Consider the following 19,756-nt stretch of genomic DNA (forward strand, 5'->3'; position numbering starts at 1 on the left):
TAATCCACCCCCCCCCTCTCCCCCCTCCCCCAATCCTATGCTAGGAACGCAGATCACCCACCACCCCTCCCCCCTCCGCACCATATGGTGGGAACGCAGCCCCCCCCCCCGCCGCACCTCCTCGGAGGACGGTGGCACTAGAGTCCCCCCCCCGCCCGGCAGACCCCGCGGCCGCGAGTCCTTCCCCCCGCCCTTCACCCCCCCTGAGATCCCCGGCCTAGAAGTCTCATATCTATGCTACTAACGAGTCGTCGTACGAGCACCGCACGTAATATCCTATGCTAAATACCCGATGATGTTGAGACGTGTATGTGGACGTTTTCGGATCCGCATCCGTCCTCTCGAGGGTACATTCCAGGTCGGCGTACACGACGAACGGAACTCGTTCCTTCCTGCTGTGATTCTTGAAACTCAGCCACTTGTCGTCCTCGCTCGGTAGTCGGATGGCACAGTTGTTTATCTCTCGGCAGTCTACTCCGTGGGCTTCCAATTTCTCGCTCGAATGAAAATAATGTAAACGTCTGCAAAAAAAAAACACAATTTTGAAAATTATTAAATATAAAATTAAATATTTTATAATTTTATTAAAAGGAGTATAAGTACTCACCGATCGCAAATGTATTTCCGACCATTGTACCTGCTCAATTGCGAGCTCACGAGGCGGGATAGATTTTTTATCCACGCGAAATGTCCCACGTCGTCTCGCGGGTCCTGCACGTACAGCAGATTTACGTGCTTTTCTTTCTTCCGGTCGGTGAACCGTATCGGGAGAACGGTTGGCGTCTTCTCTCCCTCGATGGTATACACATTGATGGATATATCGTTGAGTCGTTCGAACTTTTTAATCTGTTTCAAAGTTATTGGAAACTCAATGCCTTGTAAATTTAATATATTTTTGTAATCAGGGTACGAGGATTCCCGTTCTGAATGTCTTTCGGCTGGATGTAAAGCAGCCACCACTGACCACGCGAAGCACGCATTGTCCATCGATTGCACGTTGATCACTGCTTTTTTCGATTTAATTTTTTGCGGTAAATTGATGTAACATCCCGCGCGCAAAGGATTGTACTTGTTCACGTTCACTGTCAAATTGAGTATACGCGACAACGCCCATCCGCTATCGCGTTCCTGAAACTCTTCGAGACGCGATAAAGTAGGCTCGATAACGTGTCGCTCGTACCACTCGCGCAGATCGGACGCACGAAAGAGTTCACGGTTTCCCGTGCTGACACTTTTGTTCGCACGTTTGTCACCCGTCACAAACTCGCCGTTGAACACGGTGTTTATCTTTACACTTGCGTGTCTTTGCATGACGTTCCGCACACGATCGAGCACGATGACTTCGGCGCCTTCGAGAAATTTTCGCGGTTTGATGTAATTGATATTTATCACCATCACCGCACCGGTCAATACACGCCATTCGAACGCGGCATCGATCTCTCGCCAAACGAGTCTTTCCGCGTTTTCGTTACCGCTACTACTGCCCGCCGCGTGCTCACCACCGATATGTACGAACCGTCTTTGTAATAGAGTCTTCGCACCATCGAGTCGCGCGATTCTTGCCACTAAAGATGACCTGTTTCCGACAGTCTGAGAGCCGTCTGAGACCCGCGGACGTTTGGAACGACAGTCTTCTTCGAGCTGCTCAATAAACTTCTCGCATCGCTGTTCCCATGCGAGATATTCGTCCAAGGTAGCGATTTGGTTGGATCCATCCATCAGGTCGCGTTCCGTTTTATCGAGATGTTCCATGTTTTTTTTTTTTTTAATACTGTCTTTTTTTTAAATCACGTCACATTCTTCGATGGAGCACTTGCACGTGACTCGATCGCACGCTGAACAATATTGTTTGCAATATTGAACGACATAGTGCGCAGACATAAACGGATAAGGAAAGAAGTAGGGGGTATTAAAATAATTAAGCTCCCAATTATCAATATCATCACGGTCACGTTCGAAGGTTCTTTGAAGCATCAATAGATGATTAGGATTATTGAGGTCATGGTACATATACATATGTGCCGAATTGTTCATCACCAATAATTCAACGTACTTCCCAATACCTGTATGAATCTTAATGTACAGTGCTTCACAACCACCATCCTCAATCTTCCGAAAAATTTCAATCGCCCAAAAGTGATAGTCCCAATAGTGCGGTTTAAAGTAATATGGCACGTCAGCACATCTTTCTTCCTCGCTAACGCACTCGTCCAGCAGCCGTTGATACACTTTTTGTCTCACGTTCCAGTCATAAGGAGACTCGGTTTCGATAACGATTCCTTGTCTAGCGAAGCGTTCACTGGTTCCGCGTATACCTAGTTCGCGATTGCGAAGAAACTGTACCGGCGATATTCGTCGCACATCCCTCAGTTTTTCGTCTCGCACATTATTCTTCAAAGCATCGGCGATATCGTTTATTAAATAGTGATCATAGCCTAAAGAGGTTATATACTCATTAAGATCACTTTTTCTTTTCAATTCGTTTTTTTCAATTATCCGTTCCATGTTGCGCACGTTATATAATGTCCCACTCGCGATAATGTTTTTTTATCACTTTATGCAAATCGGGCACTACACGTAAATTTAGCACTATTCTATCGATGACTTTTTCATGATTGTTGTCTTCATCACTGAAGTAGTCACTGTCGTCCGTTAACTCGCGATCCATATCGGAATTATTGTCATCTCCTTTATCGTGAAAAATATTCTTCTGTATTGAATACTTGACACAAAAAACTTCACCCTCGAATATGAACGTTCGCGTCGCGAAAACTAGCCGAAGACTGATTTACAAGATGTGGATCCATAATTATTCTGGCGACAATGGATGCTATGCGTTCGTATAATTATCGTTAGACATATTTTGTTTATACACTGAGAAAAAAATATCGTTGATTCAAAGAAATATTATTTGATTTAACTAAATGCAGCGGTCACGGGCTGTCAAGCTAACATTTGTTAATTCAAAAAATACTATATTTAAATAGATTAAATAGTATTATTTTTATGAAAAGAAATATTTAGTTTCCTTAATAGTAATTTATTATGTTGAAATATAAATATTGTCAAGTATACAAATTCATCAATTTCATTCAATAGTAACGTGTTTGATTCAATGGTAAATTTAGTTTGTCTAACAAGATGATAAATTTGTACAAATACAGATACATTTCAGTGAATTGTATATAATGTTATATGAAGTTTGTATTTCGTTAACTGTCACGAATAATTAATCAAAAAGTAGAAATATTTGTTTTATCTGAACACATAACATTTTAATCAGATTATTTTTAATATTGAAGAAGCAGTATATTTTGTTCATTGTCACAAATATTAATTTCAATGAAAAAAGCATTTATTCTTTCCAATGTGACATTTGATACATACAATCAAATATACTGTTCTTTAAATCAGGAATATAATCCAAATAAAACTGTATATATTTGCGTTGTACAAATATTTACTTCATTGAAACAATTTCGATGTAACATTTGATACATACAATCAAATATATTGTTCTTTAAATCAGGAATATAGTCCAAATAAAACCGCATATGTTCGCATTGTACAAATATTAATTTCATTGACTATATTCCTGATTTAAAGAACAATATATTTGATTGTATGTATCAAATGTCACATTGGACAAAATAAATGCTTTTTTTGTACGAAATGCATATATCTTCTACTTTATATTATATTTTCTAATTTCAACAAAATATATAATCTTAAGTGAAGACTTGATTTAGTTGCGCGTTGATCACATATTATATTTAATTTAAAATAATGTATTATTGCCCGGATCTGGCTTCTTGTTTAGTGCCACATTCTTCATGGATTTCTTTCCCACGTTTCATAAACATTGCAGTTCGCTTCTTCAGGAAAGTAAGTCTAAAGAAGTGAACTGAAATGTTTATAAAACGTCGGAAAGAAATCCATGAAGAATGTGACATTAACCAAAAAGCTAGATTTAAGCAATAATACATTATTTTAAATTAAATATAATATATGGTCACATCAAGTCTCTTCACTAATCGTGGCTTTATGCTAAAACTACAAATGTGTAAATGTTCAGACTTTTCATCAATATGACTGTTTAGACGCAAATGTTAGATTTATTTGAGTTGCACATTCGTATAAATTGTGTTACACAGATACTGTGTATACAGTTATGAACAAAAAGATCACATTAATGAAAAATCTAGTCATCTATACATATTTCAATTTTGACATATGTGCAACAATGTTATACGCAAATGCTTGTAAGGAAAAACAGTTTATTATAATAAAATATACACCAAACATACATTTTTATCTATTGTACTTACTCTTTATTTTTTTTAAATGTATTATAATAACATCTTATAATTAGCTTATACAATTAGCTTGTCTATATAGCTCTATATAGCTTTAAATAAAATGAAAATAGAGCATAATATAACATTGTTAAGTACAACAACATACGTAATGTTTTTCATCTGCCATGACATGAATATTATTAGGAAAGGAAGATATTAACTTTGAATGAGCAATACAACCCCATACTTCTGTTTCTAAGACTTCGAATGCATGTATATGTTGAGAAAATCGTAATGTTTCCATTTTTTTATAAACATAATAAACATACCGATCTGTATTTGTTATAATATATTGAATGAGACCAAAATAGCGAAATATACCGTTTGTGCCTATTTCTATGCTCATACCAGATTTAAATATGGTCCCATTAATACTTAACCACGATACGGGAAAATAATTATCTGCATTAATATCTGTAGTTAACGTATGTTTAAAATCGTTATAATTCTGTAGTTGTATTATAGTATCTTTTAAAACAACGCCTATTGAAAAGCGATTCTCGAAGCCCTTGTTATTAATCAATCGATGTGCAAATTCTAATTGATATTTTAAAGCTAAAGTGTATGGTGGATTCCGTCGCGATGTTACCATTTTAGCGTATTGTTTTATCTGTTTACGTTTAGCATGTTATGTTTAGCTCAAAACGCATAAAGATAAGTGTTTCAAAGGGCCCATCCTCATTATTACTCGCGGGTAATGTATTAAATAATGATATTTTGGTTTTAATGCTTGTTTAAAAAGACTTAAATAAAGTTTATGATGTTCTGAAATTAAATTTTCGAGTAGGTTACAAGTATCTTTTGTTGCTATGGGTGACATTATTATACATATAATTTCTCTAAGAATGATATACAGCTCCCAAACTTTATTTTCATGAGGTACTAAATCACCAATAATTAAGCCTAGAAAATGAAATAAAGTTGACATTTCTGATGCTGAAATTAAAAGATGTTCATTTTTTAATGATGTTTTATTTATGACAGGCGGAATTTTAGTATCATTGCTAGTAGAATAATTAAAAAAACGTATTCTATCATTCAAAGTGTCTAAAGAAAATAACTTTTCCGTGCTTACAAAATAATTTAAAATTTTAGGAATTTCGTATCGTAAGATGCCTTCGAAAATACCGTGCATGACATCAAAACATATATTTTCAATAACGTGAAAACTGGAAATTGTATTGAAAATACATTCCTCTTGGATACCATGAGTATTTGAGGCGCAATCAACAGCATAATTTAAGCGCGTTCTTAATATTTCAGAATCTTCTGATATTTGATTTTGAAGAGTGATTTTATCAGCTGAACAAGCTCTACACGAATATAATGAATTGAAACTTTTGGAGAAACCAAAAATTGTATGGAGTCCTAAGTTATCTCCCACAATACCTGCTAACGCAAAATATATTTTATATTGTCTACTAACGTTTACAACTAAACCATTACTTTCTAGATCCTTGATTTCATTTATTAGATTACAAAATATACTTTTGTTTCCTAGCTGTGAATGATCTTTCTCATTGTGTAATTGAAGCAAAAAGATATGTTCAAGCATACTTGAATATTCATTTGGAATAGTAGGAATAGTACAATATACGGCACCAATTTTATGTACCCCACTGTGAGAGCCAAGAGGATTGTTAATTTCGAAATCATCAAAATATAGTAATAAAGGCAAAACAATTTTTTCTGCATATTGGTCTTCAATAAGTTTCCAAACAGTTCCATCAACAATAGAAGTTAATATGTCATTACATTTATTTTCACACGTGTGTTTTATTATCATCTGCAAAATATTTGGTAATTGTAAGAATCTGCTTAATACAAGTCTCAAAGAAATAAGTTGTAATGATTTATTTGTTACATGCATTCCTATGTGTGTTTTTATACGTTTTGGATGTAATGCAGTGGCAATATCTATAAACTGTGGCATAATTAGATAACCGCGTTGTATAAAGTATTGTAATGTTAGATGTTCAGTTTTGAACTGAGCAAAAGCATTTTGTAAAATTGTGCACATATCTTTTATACTAAATGATACATTTTGCTCACTCTCTGTACTTTCATATTTATGTATAATAATTTCAATAGTTGATTTATAAAAATTGCTTACGTATTGTATTATTTTATGTGCAAGCGATCGTGATAAAGAATTATCCAAATATAATTTTAAAACAAATAAAGCAGCGTTTCTTGTTACTATATCATCAAATTTTTTTAACGTTATTGACGGATCGTTTATTATTTGTTCGCAAGCTTCTGTGCTCAATAAGTCTTCAGCATTATTGTACTTTTTAAACAAGTCATCAGTTATTAAAATTTCTGACAAATTATTATTTAGTGAATGCAGTTCAGATATAACAGAAACATTTGTATTATTTTGACTGGGATGTTTTAGTATTAAATGGCGTTTAAATGAATATAAATTTATGAAGGTACGCATACAATTGTCTTGTTTACATATAAAAGTAGAATGTGAGGCGTTGTGCACCATTTTTAAATGTGCTATGAGACATGTGACTGTTAAAGAATTATTATCGCAAAACGAACAGATATACATGTTATGGCAGATAATTATACAATAATTTTTTTTAATGTTTAGTAGTCTATGTAGTTAAAGGAATAAGTAATATTTGTAAGTAAAAAACTAGTGAAATAATAATTAATATTCTGTTTTAAGTATAACATAAAATAATATAGCATACATCTAATATAAAGTGATTAATTTGTCATTTGAAATTCTTAATAATTGGCATTACATATGAAATTTGTTTATCATATTTTGTAGAAAACTTGTAAAGACAAAGCTGTAGTATATACCAAATGTGCTCACTTTTTGGTGAATAATTAACATCAAATACATGAAATATTTTGAAACATAAATCCACTGCTTTTAATGCCGTTATAACTTCATATAATACCTTATCTATGCAAACATAGAATCCATTTACATCTGCAAGAGTAAGACCAAAAACTATTATGTACGGTTGCACAGTTAATCCTAATTGTTGTGCTCGTTTTACTTTTTCTTCCTGAATACGATTAATATCGCCAGGTATCTGAAAATAAGATCTTTTATTAATTTTTTGTACATGTATTTTTTAATAATATACATAGCAGTAATATATGCAAAATACACACACACACATCGAAAATTTTTTACCTTTGCATGTACTATCATGCTATTTTTACATTCACTTATAGATGGTTTAAAATGTTCTTTTTTAATGCGAATTCTCCCTTTTGGAGGAATGAGATGAGATAGCAACAAAACTTGTATTACAACTTTAGCGTCTGAAAACATAGAAAGTAAATAATTTCGTGTAAATATATATACATTTTTTTGTAAACGTACCATCTGTTAAATCATCTGCATTGAGTAGAAGATGTAACTCGCTCACAATTTTTTCTTCTTTAACAGGACAAATTTCCTGAATTTTAGAAAAAAAGTTAAACCAATTCTTTATACAATCCTCTGATGTTAACTTGAGATATGTAAAATCTTCGTCAATCAATGTATGTGCTGTAGGATGTTTCAAAATAGGCCACTGAGTAAAAATTTCTTCAATAGTTTTATTTGAAGATTTTTGTATTTGATTTCGTCTGTGTGTCACAGTTACTTTCCAATGATTTTCAACTAATTGCCATGGTGACTGATTACTTTCAAGCTACAAAAGGCTTTCGCGAATCACAGAATCATCTGCAGAAACAAGAAGTAGTAATAAATAAATAAATATATATATATATATATATATATATATATATATATATATAAAATAGTAAAATATTTTTAATATATAAACAAACATAAAAAAGTATTTAATGTATATCATTGATTCTTCTATCTATCTATTTATTATGTAATTACCTTCAAAGTCGCTATTATAAGCAGATGTTGAAGGAGATGTAGAACTGGTGTCTGTCAAGCTACATCCTGTTAGTTTCTTATAATCTTGTATTTTATTCCTATATTTATCAACCAGTTTACCACGTGATGTTATAGATTTATTATTTTTCGAGTGTTTCTTCGGTACAGGCGGAATATAATAGCCGTGGCGTGTTTCTGTTGGAAATAACTCTTCATTTTCCTTGGATAATGCTTCAAAATCTTCATTTCTAAGTGGCCTACAAAAAATATATATATATATATAATTACATAATAATATAAATATATTATTTCTTGTAAAACATTTATTATTTTATAATTTATATAACAAATTTACCCGTGAATATTATTTAAAACTTCCGACAAAATTAAATCCACAATATTATTTCGACATGATCTGCTTAATAATTTTTGTTTCTCGTACGACTTCAAAATTGCGCGTCCCTGTGATGTGCCCTTTAAAATATCTTTAAGGACGTTCTCCGGTGGCAGTTGTGCTCAACTCAGACTCACGGAGTAATGATATGGTTGACAACTACTTCCGTGCGTAAAAGTCTGAAACTCGTCTAGCCGCGCAGCTTTACTCGATCTAGCAAATTTTTGTTCCGTTTCCATTTCTCCAATACCAATCATAAATTAGTACGTTCTACTTGTTTATTGAGCATTTTAAAAGTAAATAATAATGAATCTGTCTCTCATAAAGAAAAAATATTAAATAACTTGATTTAAATAACGTTGCCCATAAGATCTTGACGTTCTCTACTTAACCTATATGTCGCAGCGGTAGCAACGTTGCCAAGTCTCGCAGTGATCTCTCCCTCTTTCTGCCTCCGAGCAGACAAAAATTATGTCCGATAGTGTTCTTTAGACGACTATTTCTCAAAAATAAATACCGCTTGCTATATCGAACTTTATTGTCACACGTTACTAATAATATGAGGCATCTTATACTATTTTTTAAAAAAAATTCTAAGAAAACTGTACTTATTATTCATTAAAATGTCCGTGTCGAGAGAGCTCAACATAGGGATCCCGTGTTAAAAATCGGAACTTTAAAGCTGAATATCTCGAATTTTAGTACCGCAAGGGGCATTGAATAAAACGCCTACGTATAAAATGCGTTTAATTAAAAATATACTGAAAGTTTAAAAAAATAATCGGAACTTTGAAGCTGAATATCTCGAATTTTAGTACCGCAAGGGGCATTGAATAAAACGCCTACGTATAAAACGCGTTTAATTAAACATATACTGAAAGTTTAAGAAAAATTCTAAGAAAACGATTTTGCCGGTGAACGTCCTTAACAGATGGTCGTTGCAACTTTCTAAATATTGACGACGATGTAGTGGCTTGTTCATTCAGAAATGAACGATTTTCTTTATTGGTAGAATCTTCATCTGATGAACTATTATCGTGTGCAGGAATAATATTTTTATCTCGTTCCTGTAACATATTTTTTATACCAACAAATATATGTAATTATATTATATATAATTATACTTTTATCTTGCATATTAATATTTTAGAATTTTAATAAATCTCACAACAATAAAATGTGTACGTACAGATGTTACGTTTTCAGTTGTTTTAAAATGTTCTTGCCATTTTTTACAAAATTTAATTCTTAATCCGACTTGCGGAATTAATTCCTTCATTAACTCCGGCGTTAAATTATTATACATTCCAGCAGCCGGATATCGGCGCTCGCTTTTTGTAATACCCCCACGCTATAACCGAATACTGCCGCGACGGTTAAATCGTAATCGGCAGCGGCTCTTCCTAGAAAAAAACATGAAGAGGACTCCGCAACGGTTAAATCGTCATCGGTGACAAATTTTATCAATTGTTTACCTCGGCTATTTTATCTTCAAACCGTCGTCGGGCCATCGACGCTCGCTTTTGTAGTGAGACGCCGTAACCGAATGGCAGCTCGCATATTCTAGAAGGGTGAGATCATTGCAGAGTCAAGTGTCTAACTCGCTGTTTTGTTTATATTCGCGGATAAAATTCCAGCAGCCGAACGGCGCCTTTGTAATACCCCCGCGCCGATAAAATGACGACACCCCCCCCCCTTGGCGGTACCCCTTGTCAATATGAGATATGTTTATTAATATTTAATAAACATGTCCCGACACGCTTGCCAACCCCCCTCCTTTCCCCCTCACCAACGAGTCGCCCCCCCTCGCTCCCCCTCACCAACGAGTCATCCTCCTCCCCCCCGCTCCCCCGACAGACCCGTCGGCCGCAAGTCCCCCCCGCCCCGCTCCCCCCTCGGAGCTCAAAGGATAGATCTCTTATTGTTTTATCTACTTTTATTGAATTATTGTAATTTGAAAAATTATATGTATATATATAGACATATATGTATACAGAAACTAATATAAGGCTGTCAAAGACCTAAGCTTGGATCGCATGGCTTTTGATTCTAATTGTTTGTATATCGTTACGATCCTATTTCTCTTATTATTAATCTTTTTAACTCAGGATCGGACCTCGTGCAATTTCGAGAGGTGGATGGTAGGATGAGGTCTCAATTTAATGAAAGAAACATTTGAGTTTATCTTAGAAATAAATAGAACATTTATTACAAATTAACATAGAATTTACTAATGACATTGAGTAAAGAAAAAATCAGGCGATAGTACAAATAATAAATAAATCCAGATAAAGGGTAAATGTATTAAATGTAGGTGTAACATTGTATTTCTCGCGGGTAATACATAGGTGCGGGGGTGATCGGGCAAGATCTTTAAGGAAAAACCTACTTGATAATGAACATCCTGCCCGCTATTATTACAATCGGAATCAGTAGTGAGATTACATGAATTTAATGAAATGTTGTGTATGTGTGTAAATTAATTTAAGTCGGCCAACCGCGAAATGGCGCGCAACTCACCGCGGGATTCGGGGCTGACGCGGCTGCCGCGGCACGGAATCGCTCGTCGTTTTATCCTATTAGCCAATCGAAAGCGCGGAAAAGCGTAACAATACATGGAATAAGATTTGCACTTGTCGCGTCTCCGTGAATTTTTTTATTGTGAGTATAGATTTGTTACTGTTGCTTGCAATTCACAAAAATTTTTACACTTAAAATGAGATAAATATACATTAAGCACTAGAGAAAAAGAAAGCAGAGGTTCTAAGTAAAAAGTGCAAGCAACCAGGGACCCGGACCGGACAAAAACAACGAATCAGGGGCGGCTTGCTTGAGTTTGCGCGTGTAGCGACATCTGTAGGCCTTGTGGTGTACCACCATCCGTTACCCACTTGACCGCTGTGCTTTTGGTTCTGCTCTCTGCTGTTGTCGGCTGATCAACCATGCAGTGCGCGTGCAGCAGGTGCAAGAAGACAGTTGTGACGGCTGCTGTTGAGTGCAAGTGCACTCAACTGTTTCATCCTGGTTGCGTCAAGGCGTATGCTGCCAAATACAGATATGCTGAGCAGTGCTGTCTTGATCTCGCGGTTTCACTTCATCCGGGATCTGATGTCGACGACGTCGAGCCGAGCTCATTGGCGGCCTCATCTGCTACCCCTCTTACACCGGGGGTCGAGTGCACGGAGCTATTAGATTTTACCAGTGCAGCTCCTGCTAGTGTCTGTGCGCTGCCACAATCAGTGACCGATGACACGACGAATGCGCTTTTGCGCCAGCTTGTGGAGCAGTTGAGGTCGTCCGAAGCCCGATCCGAGGCGCGATTTACCGCTCTAGATGACAAACTCAATCAACTAAATAACTTAGCTAAAAGTGTTGACCGCAACAGTCAGCGTATCGCGGAGTTGGAGCAGCGGTGTGCTGCTCTCACAAATGAAGTAGGCAGCTTAAAGAGCGATTTAAAGAGCGTCCTAAAGAGTGAATTGAGGAGCAAATTGGAGGGCGACCAGAGTCGTTCTCGTCTTCCGCGATCTCCTTCGTCTCGAGTCTCACGAACTTCCGATATTATCATTTCCGGCGTACCAGGTTCTTTAACCGACACATCTGAACAGCTCGTTACTAGTGTTTTTCGCGCGCTGGGTACATCGCAGCTTGTTTCCGATGTTCTTGAGACTCGAGAGGTAGGGGCTAGCAACGTGTCTGCGATGCGTGATGTGGCGCCTAGCATTGTCTTCGCCTCTGATCGTGCTGCTAAACCACGATCGATTATTGTTATACTTAAGTCGCGAGAGATTCGCGACTATATTCTTGGTACTATGGGCCGTAAGCGTCGACTGACTGTCCGCGATGTTTTCTCTAAAGATGTCCCCGGACACATTTATATAAACGAGCTACTTCCTACGGATATTTATAATTTGTTGCGCCGGACTCGCGTAAAGACTAAACAGTCATCTTTTAAGCACGTATGGTGCAGAGATGGCCAGATCTTTGTCCGCAAAGACCATGGTCAATCTCCAATTCTTATCACTACTGAGGCTGATCTGGCTGAGCTTCAGTGACTCAATGTTGATTCTGGTCGTGTTCCGTCTGCTTCGCATGATTGTCTCGCGATTGCTCACTTTAATGCTAGCTCTCTTCCTGCTCATCTTGAGTCAATTCAGGCCTTTTTATCGTTTAACTTTTTTCACATTATCTTGATTTCTGAGACCTGGCTTTACCCACACATTTTTGATGATCTAGTGCGTATTTCTGGTTATTATTTGTTGCGTGTAGACAGAGGGCAGGGAGGAAAGTGGTGTTGCTTGTTACGTGCATGAATCATTGCAGGCGCGCGTTCTGGCGTCGTCGTCTTCCGCTTTCTTGAATGCTCCCAAATATCTCATTCTCGACATCCGTTATGGCACGTGCGAGCCTCTCCTATTTACCACCATGTACCGCAGACCTAAAAGCAAAAATTTCAATAATTACATTGACGTGTTTACTACATTTATACATAATTATAAGAACATCATTATTACGGGTGATTTGAATTGTAACCTCCTCGCATCATCATACGAATCTAATCACCTTAGAAGTATTGTTTCACAGTTGTCGCTTAATATCGTTGAATCGCGGTCGACTTTTCATACCGGGTCCTCAGACTCATGGTTAGACGTTTTCATAGTTGACAGCTTGGATAAAGTTTTATCTTTTCGAAAGTCTGACGCTCCTTTTATCAATGGTCACGATCTCATTGAGTTATTCTATTCATTCAAAGTTTCGTTCTTCACTAATCGCACCTTAGTTCGTCGCTGCTACAAGAGATTTGACGAGGAAGCATTCGTTCAGACTCTTACTTCTAAGCTCTCTGCATCTTTCCCGTCTGATTTTGGTCTGACGAGCCCGGGTGAGTCGGACATTGACAACATCCTGAGCACTATTACTGACGATTTTACTGCTAGCCTTAATCTGCATGCTCCTGTAAATTCTTTTTGTGTGACTCGACCGTCGGCGCCTTGGCTTACCGATGACCTCTCTGACCGAATTCGGCATCGCAACGGTCTCTTTAATGCTGCGCGCAAATCAGGCAACATTTTCGATTTTCACATTTACAGGCTTTACAGGAATTGTCTCACGCTTGATTTAAAGCAAGCCAGAGAGAAGTTCTATATGAATAGATTGAGCACCGCTTCTGATCCGTCCAAGATTTGGCGTGAACTTGCCAACCTTGGTTTAGTTGAATCATGCGACCACAAATGGATTGTCTCTCAATCTTAAGAAATCCAAAGTATTAATATTCGGTAGCAAGCGTTATGTTGACCAAATTGATCTACACGATTTACCTCTCATCTCTGTCAGTGGTACCTCTATTCCGTTTGTCTCCCAGGCTCGGAATTTGGGTGTCATTATGAGCTCCGATCTATCTTGGAATGGCCACGTCGCTCATATTTATAAGCGGGTACACTTCACGCTGCACAAGCTTAAGTTTCACAAAAACTCCTTATCATTACAATTGCGTGTAAAACTCGTGTCTGTATTGATTTGGCCTCTGTTAGACTACTGATCTCTTGTTTATAACGATGTTACTGATGAGCTTAACATAAAACTGCAGAGGCTTATCAATTGTACGGTTCGATTTATCTTTAATTTGAGCCGAGACAAACATATCACTCTTTACCGTCACCAATTAGGGTGGCTGTCTGTTAGAAATCGACGTCTCTATTTCCTTGGCATCGAAATGTTCAAGATACATTATGGTATGTCTCCTAGTTACCTCTCTGAGATCTTTGTCAGAGCCGATCTCTCGATTAGACGATCGTCACGACTGGCACTGCCTAGTACTTTCCAAATTCCCATTCACAGAACTGAGACTTACCACCAGTCCTTTCACCTAGCATTTACTTATGGAATTCGCTTCCTACCGAAGTGGTGTCGTCTTCGTCTTTAAATAAATTTAAGCAGAAGCTCAATAACTATCTATTTACACTTGAACTCGGTTCTGGTTGAGGTTCTACCTTGGGGCTATCTAATGTTTAAAGTATGATTGTATTATGTATAGCCCTGGTGCGTGATAGATGTAAGTACACCTAGTCGAAACCTTTCTATTCACTGTACATTAATATTAACGTCTTAACTAGTTTTAAGTATTAATGTCATTTTTCTGCGATTGTTGTTGGAGAGAGAGCACGACCGAATTCTGTTGATTTTTTCTTCAGCATTATTTTAGTTATTAATACTGCCAACAAAATTTGGTTCTGAAGCGTTTGCTAAGATGGAAACAACATTATTACTTTTTGCAATATAGTCATTATTATCTTTATTGTTTCCCCTTTTGCTCACTGTTTTATTATAATTATCTCATCTGTACTGTATCTTTTTAGTTCTTACTTTTTCTAATTTTTGTTTTTACTTTACTCTTGTTTACTTCATGTATATCATTGTATTTTTCATCATTTGCCTAAAGTCTTGACTATGGCATAATAAACAAACTCAAACTCAAACTCAAACAAACTCTCTCTCTCTTTCTCTCTCTCTCTCTCTCTCTCTCTCTCTCTCTCTCTCTTTCTTTTTCTCTCTCTCTCTCCCCCCCTCACACTTTTTTCTTCTCCTGTTGATTGTGTAGCGCTAATGTTTGCTGTGTCAACTATAAAACGTATTTTTCTATGATTTATTTTGTGAAAGTCGCACGTATAGAAGAATAATACCTTGTCATATGATCAATCTTGTTCGTAAAATGTAACAGACAGAATCATGGCTTTACAGACCAGGAGTAACTGCACTACTTGAATTAATATTTTTTTCATTACTTTATCTGTGCTGTCTATATATATATATATATATATATATATATATATATATGTATATGTATATATATATAGTTGTATGGTTCTAACTTTTTTCAGCCTTACATATTTTGAAGGTGATCGAAATGCTTGAGATTATTATTATTGGTACACAGATCAAGGTATTTTATATTTAAATTATTTTTCAACGAGAGATAATAATATCAGGTCACCACTGCATCGACTATCATTTTTTTTTATTTTGTTTTGTATAACTTTTTCTGCTCTTTTTGGTATATGGTGTTATTTTATCTTTAATTAAGTGATGCACATACTTTTATAATTTTTTATTAATAATGTCATCTACTGGAAGTTTGCTTGTTGTTTCTTATATTTATAAAACTGACATGCAAATGTTGAAAAGAATATTTGATATTGTTGGTTATCATACTAAAATGAATGTGTGCTCCTCCTTGAGGTGATAATTCCTCCTTCATGTTTATATTTCTTTAGAAAAGAAGTATGCAATTGCGGACCTTGAGGTTACTCTTGGTGACGAGAAGTATTTTGATGTGTGTGTAATAGCGCACAATTGGATAAGTGAAGACGGGGAAATTTGTCTTTATCCTACTTATTTAGCTCCTAATAAACAAGGCATTGCGGCCAAAAAATGCATGAAGCCCATTGCAAAATTCAACGCATATCCGGCTACTATTCGTGCTTAGTTTGGTAAGATATTTTCTCTCATTGTTCTTTTTCTACTTGTGTTAAAATGACAAGATAATTTACTATTTTCGTTTATCTGTGTAAGGTTAGGACTTAAGTTTTGTGTTATTCTTCGGCTATTTACTTCTTTAATTTTGATCATGAATACTGACACCTTTTATACTTATTTCTAGTGACATATGAGGAAGCAAAAGGGAAGCTGGAACGGGCTGTTGAAAAAACTGATCTAGAATCTGATGCAGAGAAAGATAAGGCAAATCGAGGTCTTCGCAAGAGAAAAAAAAACATTTGTCATCCGAAGATGAAGGCGATGAAAATCCGACAAAAGTGGGGAAGTCTCAACTTGCCTCACAGAAGGGCAATAATCTTGCTTTGACAACATTCACTTTCTCGCCTTTACCTGGAGAAACAGGTAAATATCTTTACTTCATTTATCTATAACACAATTTTTATCCTAAGAAAAACTTTAAAAGATTTCAAATTATAAATGTCTCTTTTCAGCGGTTTTTGTTTTTCAAAACATAATGAAAGATTTTTCCATTGCTATTTTGCACTAAAAGGATTACTATTATTATTACATTATTTTTGTTCTGGCAGAGAATTCCAGGAAAACCAATAAAGGTTCAGTACCCTGTCTGGCTACAACAATTAGTCATTCAAATGATAAAGACTATAATTTACCTTCAACTGAATCACAAAGCATTAATGCTCAGACCACAGATAACGGCTTGGATTTTGACCGTACTAGAAGTGACATTATTAAGTCTCAAAAAAGCTTTGCGGTCTCATCAACACCTCCTCCTAGTGGTACATCAAAAACAATGACTGGTATATCCAAAAATATTTCTTTAATTGTATCTTGAAACTCTCAGATATAAATATTGGTTTGAAGATATTTCAGTAATTACTTTCTTCTTTTTCTTATTTAGCCTTATCTAGCAGGCTATTTCTTAATCAGCCAGACACCAGTAATAGCAAGAAGAAATCCAATCAGGGCAACAGACAATCTCTTAATGTTTTCCAGCCGAGCTCTAGCAGTAACAATAAAGAATCAGTTTCTCAGCCGAGCTCCAACAGTAGTAAGAAAGAATTAAATCAGAGCAGCATATCGTCTCTCAATGTTTCCAAATCCAGTATCAGCACTAAAGAAAAACAATCCAATCAAGGCAAGGTCAGAAGTGATAAAAGTAATGGAAATTATGATGATTTCTTGCAATAGTACTTTTATTGTCACCAATATAAATCATACAAGATAAAATAAATTTAATTCGTTGCAGGAGTTGCAGGAAAACTTCAAAAGTCTGCAAAAAAACATTTTGATGTCAGTAAATATAAAAATAGAAAAAAAAATAAAAAGAGAATAAAAAAAGGTATTAACAAAAATAACAGAGTGTCTGACAATGCTTTTTTTTCTTTCATGTTATCATCAATCATTTTTTATTAATTATATTATTTTATAACAACAGCAGATAAATCTCAACGACCTGTTCTCGGAATTGCTGACACCAATGAAAAATTAGAAAAAAGTAAAAGTAGTAAAAGTCCCTCAAATTCTATTTCAAGTGCCCTTCCAACAAATAAAAATGATGGTAAGTTAATGATTGCATTTTCTCAGTTGCATGTATCAGTCTTTAGCAACAATGTTAAAACCACAAAATGTCGTGATAATTTTGGATACATTTTTTTTTATTTTATGCTTTGTTTCCAGGAAATAACACTGATAATTTTGAGGAGATGGAGCCCCGAGCAACAAGCTCCCCACGAGGACATGGTCTTGCCTCTGACATTTCTTGCGAGGATTACGCTAAGGACCCAGATTATGAACCACATTCCAATGATGGTGAGATATTGTTTTGTTAATAACTGTTTGGTATTTTACAAATGAATGTTCTTCTGTAAACTCATCGATTTATTTTTAATTGTAGACTCAATTAGTGACAAAGAGGTCAGCCAATCGCCAAACGACTGTTAGCAACCTGCCGAGATAGATAAATTTTCACTTATTCGTAAATAATATTTTCTTATTTTTAAATATGTAATTCTTTTAAGTATTAAACACCATTTTTAATTTATTTTGTAACTTTGCAGAGGTCATGAGGCTGCAGTATGAAAAAATCAGTAAACTCGAAAAAGCGTACACAAAGCTCCAAACGACTGTTGAAAAAATACGCCAGCTTTTATTGAATAGGACAGAAGTGCTCCACCATCCAAAGAGCCTCCCAAGTCTGCCCTTCCCAACGTTAGAGGATGCTAAAACTGCTGAAGATCTCACAAATGAAAACCCTTCTATAAAAGATTATATTGTAAGTTGAAAGATACTTAACTTATTCATTATATGTTTTGTTACTTGAAACTTCTCACATTATTTCTTTAAATCTCAGGTAAAAAAATTAATGTTTGCAAGTTCTGGGAAATGTGAGAAGGATTGCTCAAAAAAAGTTATGGCTCTTCTTATGACAAATCACACAGGAGCGTTTTTTAATTGGAAAGGCGGAAAAGGAAAGCAGCTGTTTGAAAGCTGGCATTTAAAAGAAACAGTGATCAGTAAGTGAAATTGTGAAATTTATGTTCTTTTACATTATTTTTTTCACTAATATTTTTTGTTGGGATTTTAACACTTCTTTTATTTTGTGTTATTTCAGCAACAGTTAAAAAATTGAGAGGAGACAAGCTAGACACAGGAAAAGCAGAAGATGGGATAAAGGAGTGGTTTAAAGAAAGATGTTTCAGAAAGAACAATATTAGTGCAATTGTTTTGATGGTAACTTAATTTTATATATGGCAAATTATAATTTTATATATTATTTTTATATATAGCAAATAAATGAGTTAGCACGTTAGTTTATTTCAGCTTCGACTCAATGATCTCAGTTAACATGTTAGCTTATTTCAGATTCGACTCAATATTTTAATGTAAACACGAATATGTGTTTTTTATCATTTATAAATAATTGTCAAAATAAAATAAAATATTTATATACAAAGTGTTTCAAAAGATTACTGACAAACTTAAGGAGCGTATAGAGAGGTCAAAATAGAACCACCTTCGATTAGAAACCTATGTTCTCCGAAGCAATCCCGAGTCAGGCCTTTAAATATATGGAACTTGGATAATATACCTGTTTTGGAATCAGCGAGCACCGTCGCGCCGCGATAAGCCCTCTCGCTATTGGGCCGCATAGCTCGTCGTTACACGTGCGAATTCCTCTCCCACCGAAACTGTCAAGTTTGCGCGATCACCGACGATCGACATGTGCGTCGCTCTCGAAAGTGAGTCGGCAATTAGCTACCACACGAAACGGTTCAAATTCGTGCCGGTCAACGACTTCCTATTCGTACGCAATCTGAACGAGTTGATAATCGTAATCGTTGAGACAGCCTACCGCCTACCCCCTGTGTGAAAAAACGGTCTGCATCCGGAGTTGCAGCCGCGTTGCGCAAATTAAACGCCTATTTTCTACGCGCGAGCCCATTCAGGAGAGCTCCAGGAACCACGAAGCGCCCGTTTGCGTTGAGTCACGAACGCCCGTGCTCGTTTCAGTGTCGAACAAATCCGTCTTTGACGGTGCAGGGCGCGCCTCCACTCGCCGACGACGACTCGCACGCCTCAAAACAGCGTCCAGTATCGCTCTCGCCTCCGCCTAATTTGAAT

The 19,756-nt window shown here is 36.0% G+C and overlaps 2 protein-coding genes and 1 pseudogene across 5 annotated transcripts; 1 reads left to right on the top strand and 2 right to left on the bottom strand.

The window, feature by feature from the left end:
- Positions 1 to 344: 344 nt before the first annotated feature.
- On the bottom strand, positions 345 to 2,943 carry LOC143899112 (uncharacterized). The gene has a single exon (XM_077409115.1). It carries the CDS (start codon positions 1,750 to 1,752, stop codon positions 604 to 606), a length of 1,149 nt encoding a protein of 382 aa, XP_077265241.1. The 5' UTR covers positions 1,753 to 2,943; the 3' UTR covers positions 345 to 603.
- A 1,445-nt stretch (positions 2,944 to 4,388) lies between these two features.
- On the bottom strand, positions 4,389 to 11,564 carry LOC143899114 (uncharacterized; annotated as a pseudogene). Its single transcript, XR_013257386.1, has 4 exons — positions 11,495 to 11,564; positions 7,714 to 8,058; positions 7,522 to 7,652; positions 4,389 to 7,417 (listed from the first exon to the last, which is right to left on the bottom strand). The product of XR_013257386.1 is annotated as an uncharacterized LOC143899114 (transcript).
- Positions 11,452 to 19,037, top strand: LOC143899113 (uncharacterized). Of its 3 annotated transcripts, XR_013257385.1 has the most exons (11): positions 15,573 to 16,107; positions 16,278 to 16,516; positions 16,702 to 16,932; positions 17,034 to 17,270; positions 17,382 to 17,474; positions 17,571 to 17,693; positions 17,813 to 17,944; positions 18,030 to 18,110; positions 18,193 to 18,407; positions 18,486 to 18,648; positions 18,747 to 19,037. XR_013257385.1 is itself a non-coding variant. In XM_077409116.1 (9 exons), exons 3-8 carry the CDS (start codon positions 16,926 to 16,928, stop codon positions 18,074 to 18,076), a joined length of 639 nt encoding a protein of 212 aa, XP_077265242.1. In that variant the 5' UTR covers positions 15,573 to 16,107; positions 16,278 to 16,516; positions 16,702 to 16,925; the 3' UTR covers positions 18,077 to 18,110; positions 18,193 to 18,411. The 3 variants fall into 3 exon arrangements, 1 of the variants encoding a protein (XP_077265242.1); XM_077409116.1 differs by lacking the exons at positions 18,486 to 18,648; positions 18,747 to 19,037 and having other exon boundaries at positions 18,193 to 18,411; XR_013257384.1 differs by lacking the exons at positions 17,034 to 17,270; positions 17,382 to 17,474; positions 17,571 to 17,693; ... (3 more) ...; positions 18,486 to 18,648; positions 18,747 to 19,037 and adding an exon at positions 11,452 to 15,560 and having other exon boundaries at positions 15,892 to 16,107; positions 16,702 to 16,926.
- The last annotated feature ends 719 nt before the right edge of the window (positions 19,038 to 19,756 follow it).

Source organism: Temnothorax americanus, unplaced genomic scaffold, assembly GCF_048541705.1.
Source record: "Temnothorax americanus isolate GAGA-0224 unplaced genomic scaffold, ASM4854170v1 Scaffold253, whole genome shotgun sequence".
In the NCBI taxonomy this organism is placed as follows: Eukaryota; Metazoa; Arthropoda; class Insecta; order Hymenoptera; family Formicidae; genus Temnothorax; species Temnothorax americanus.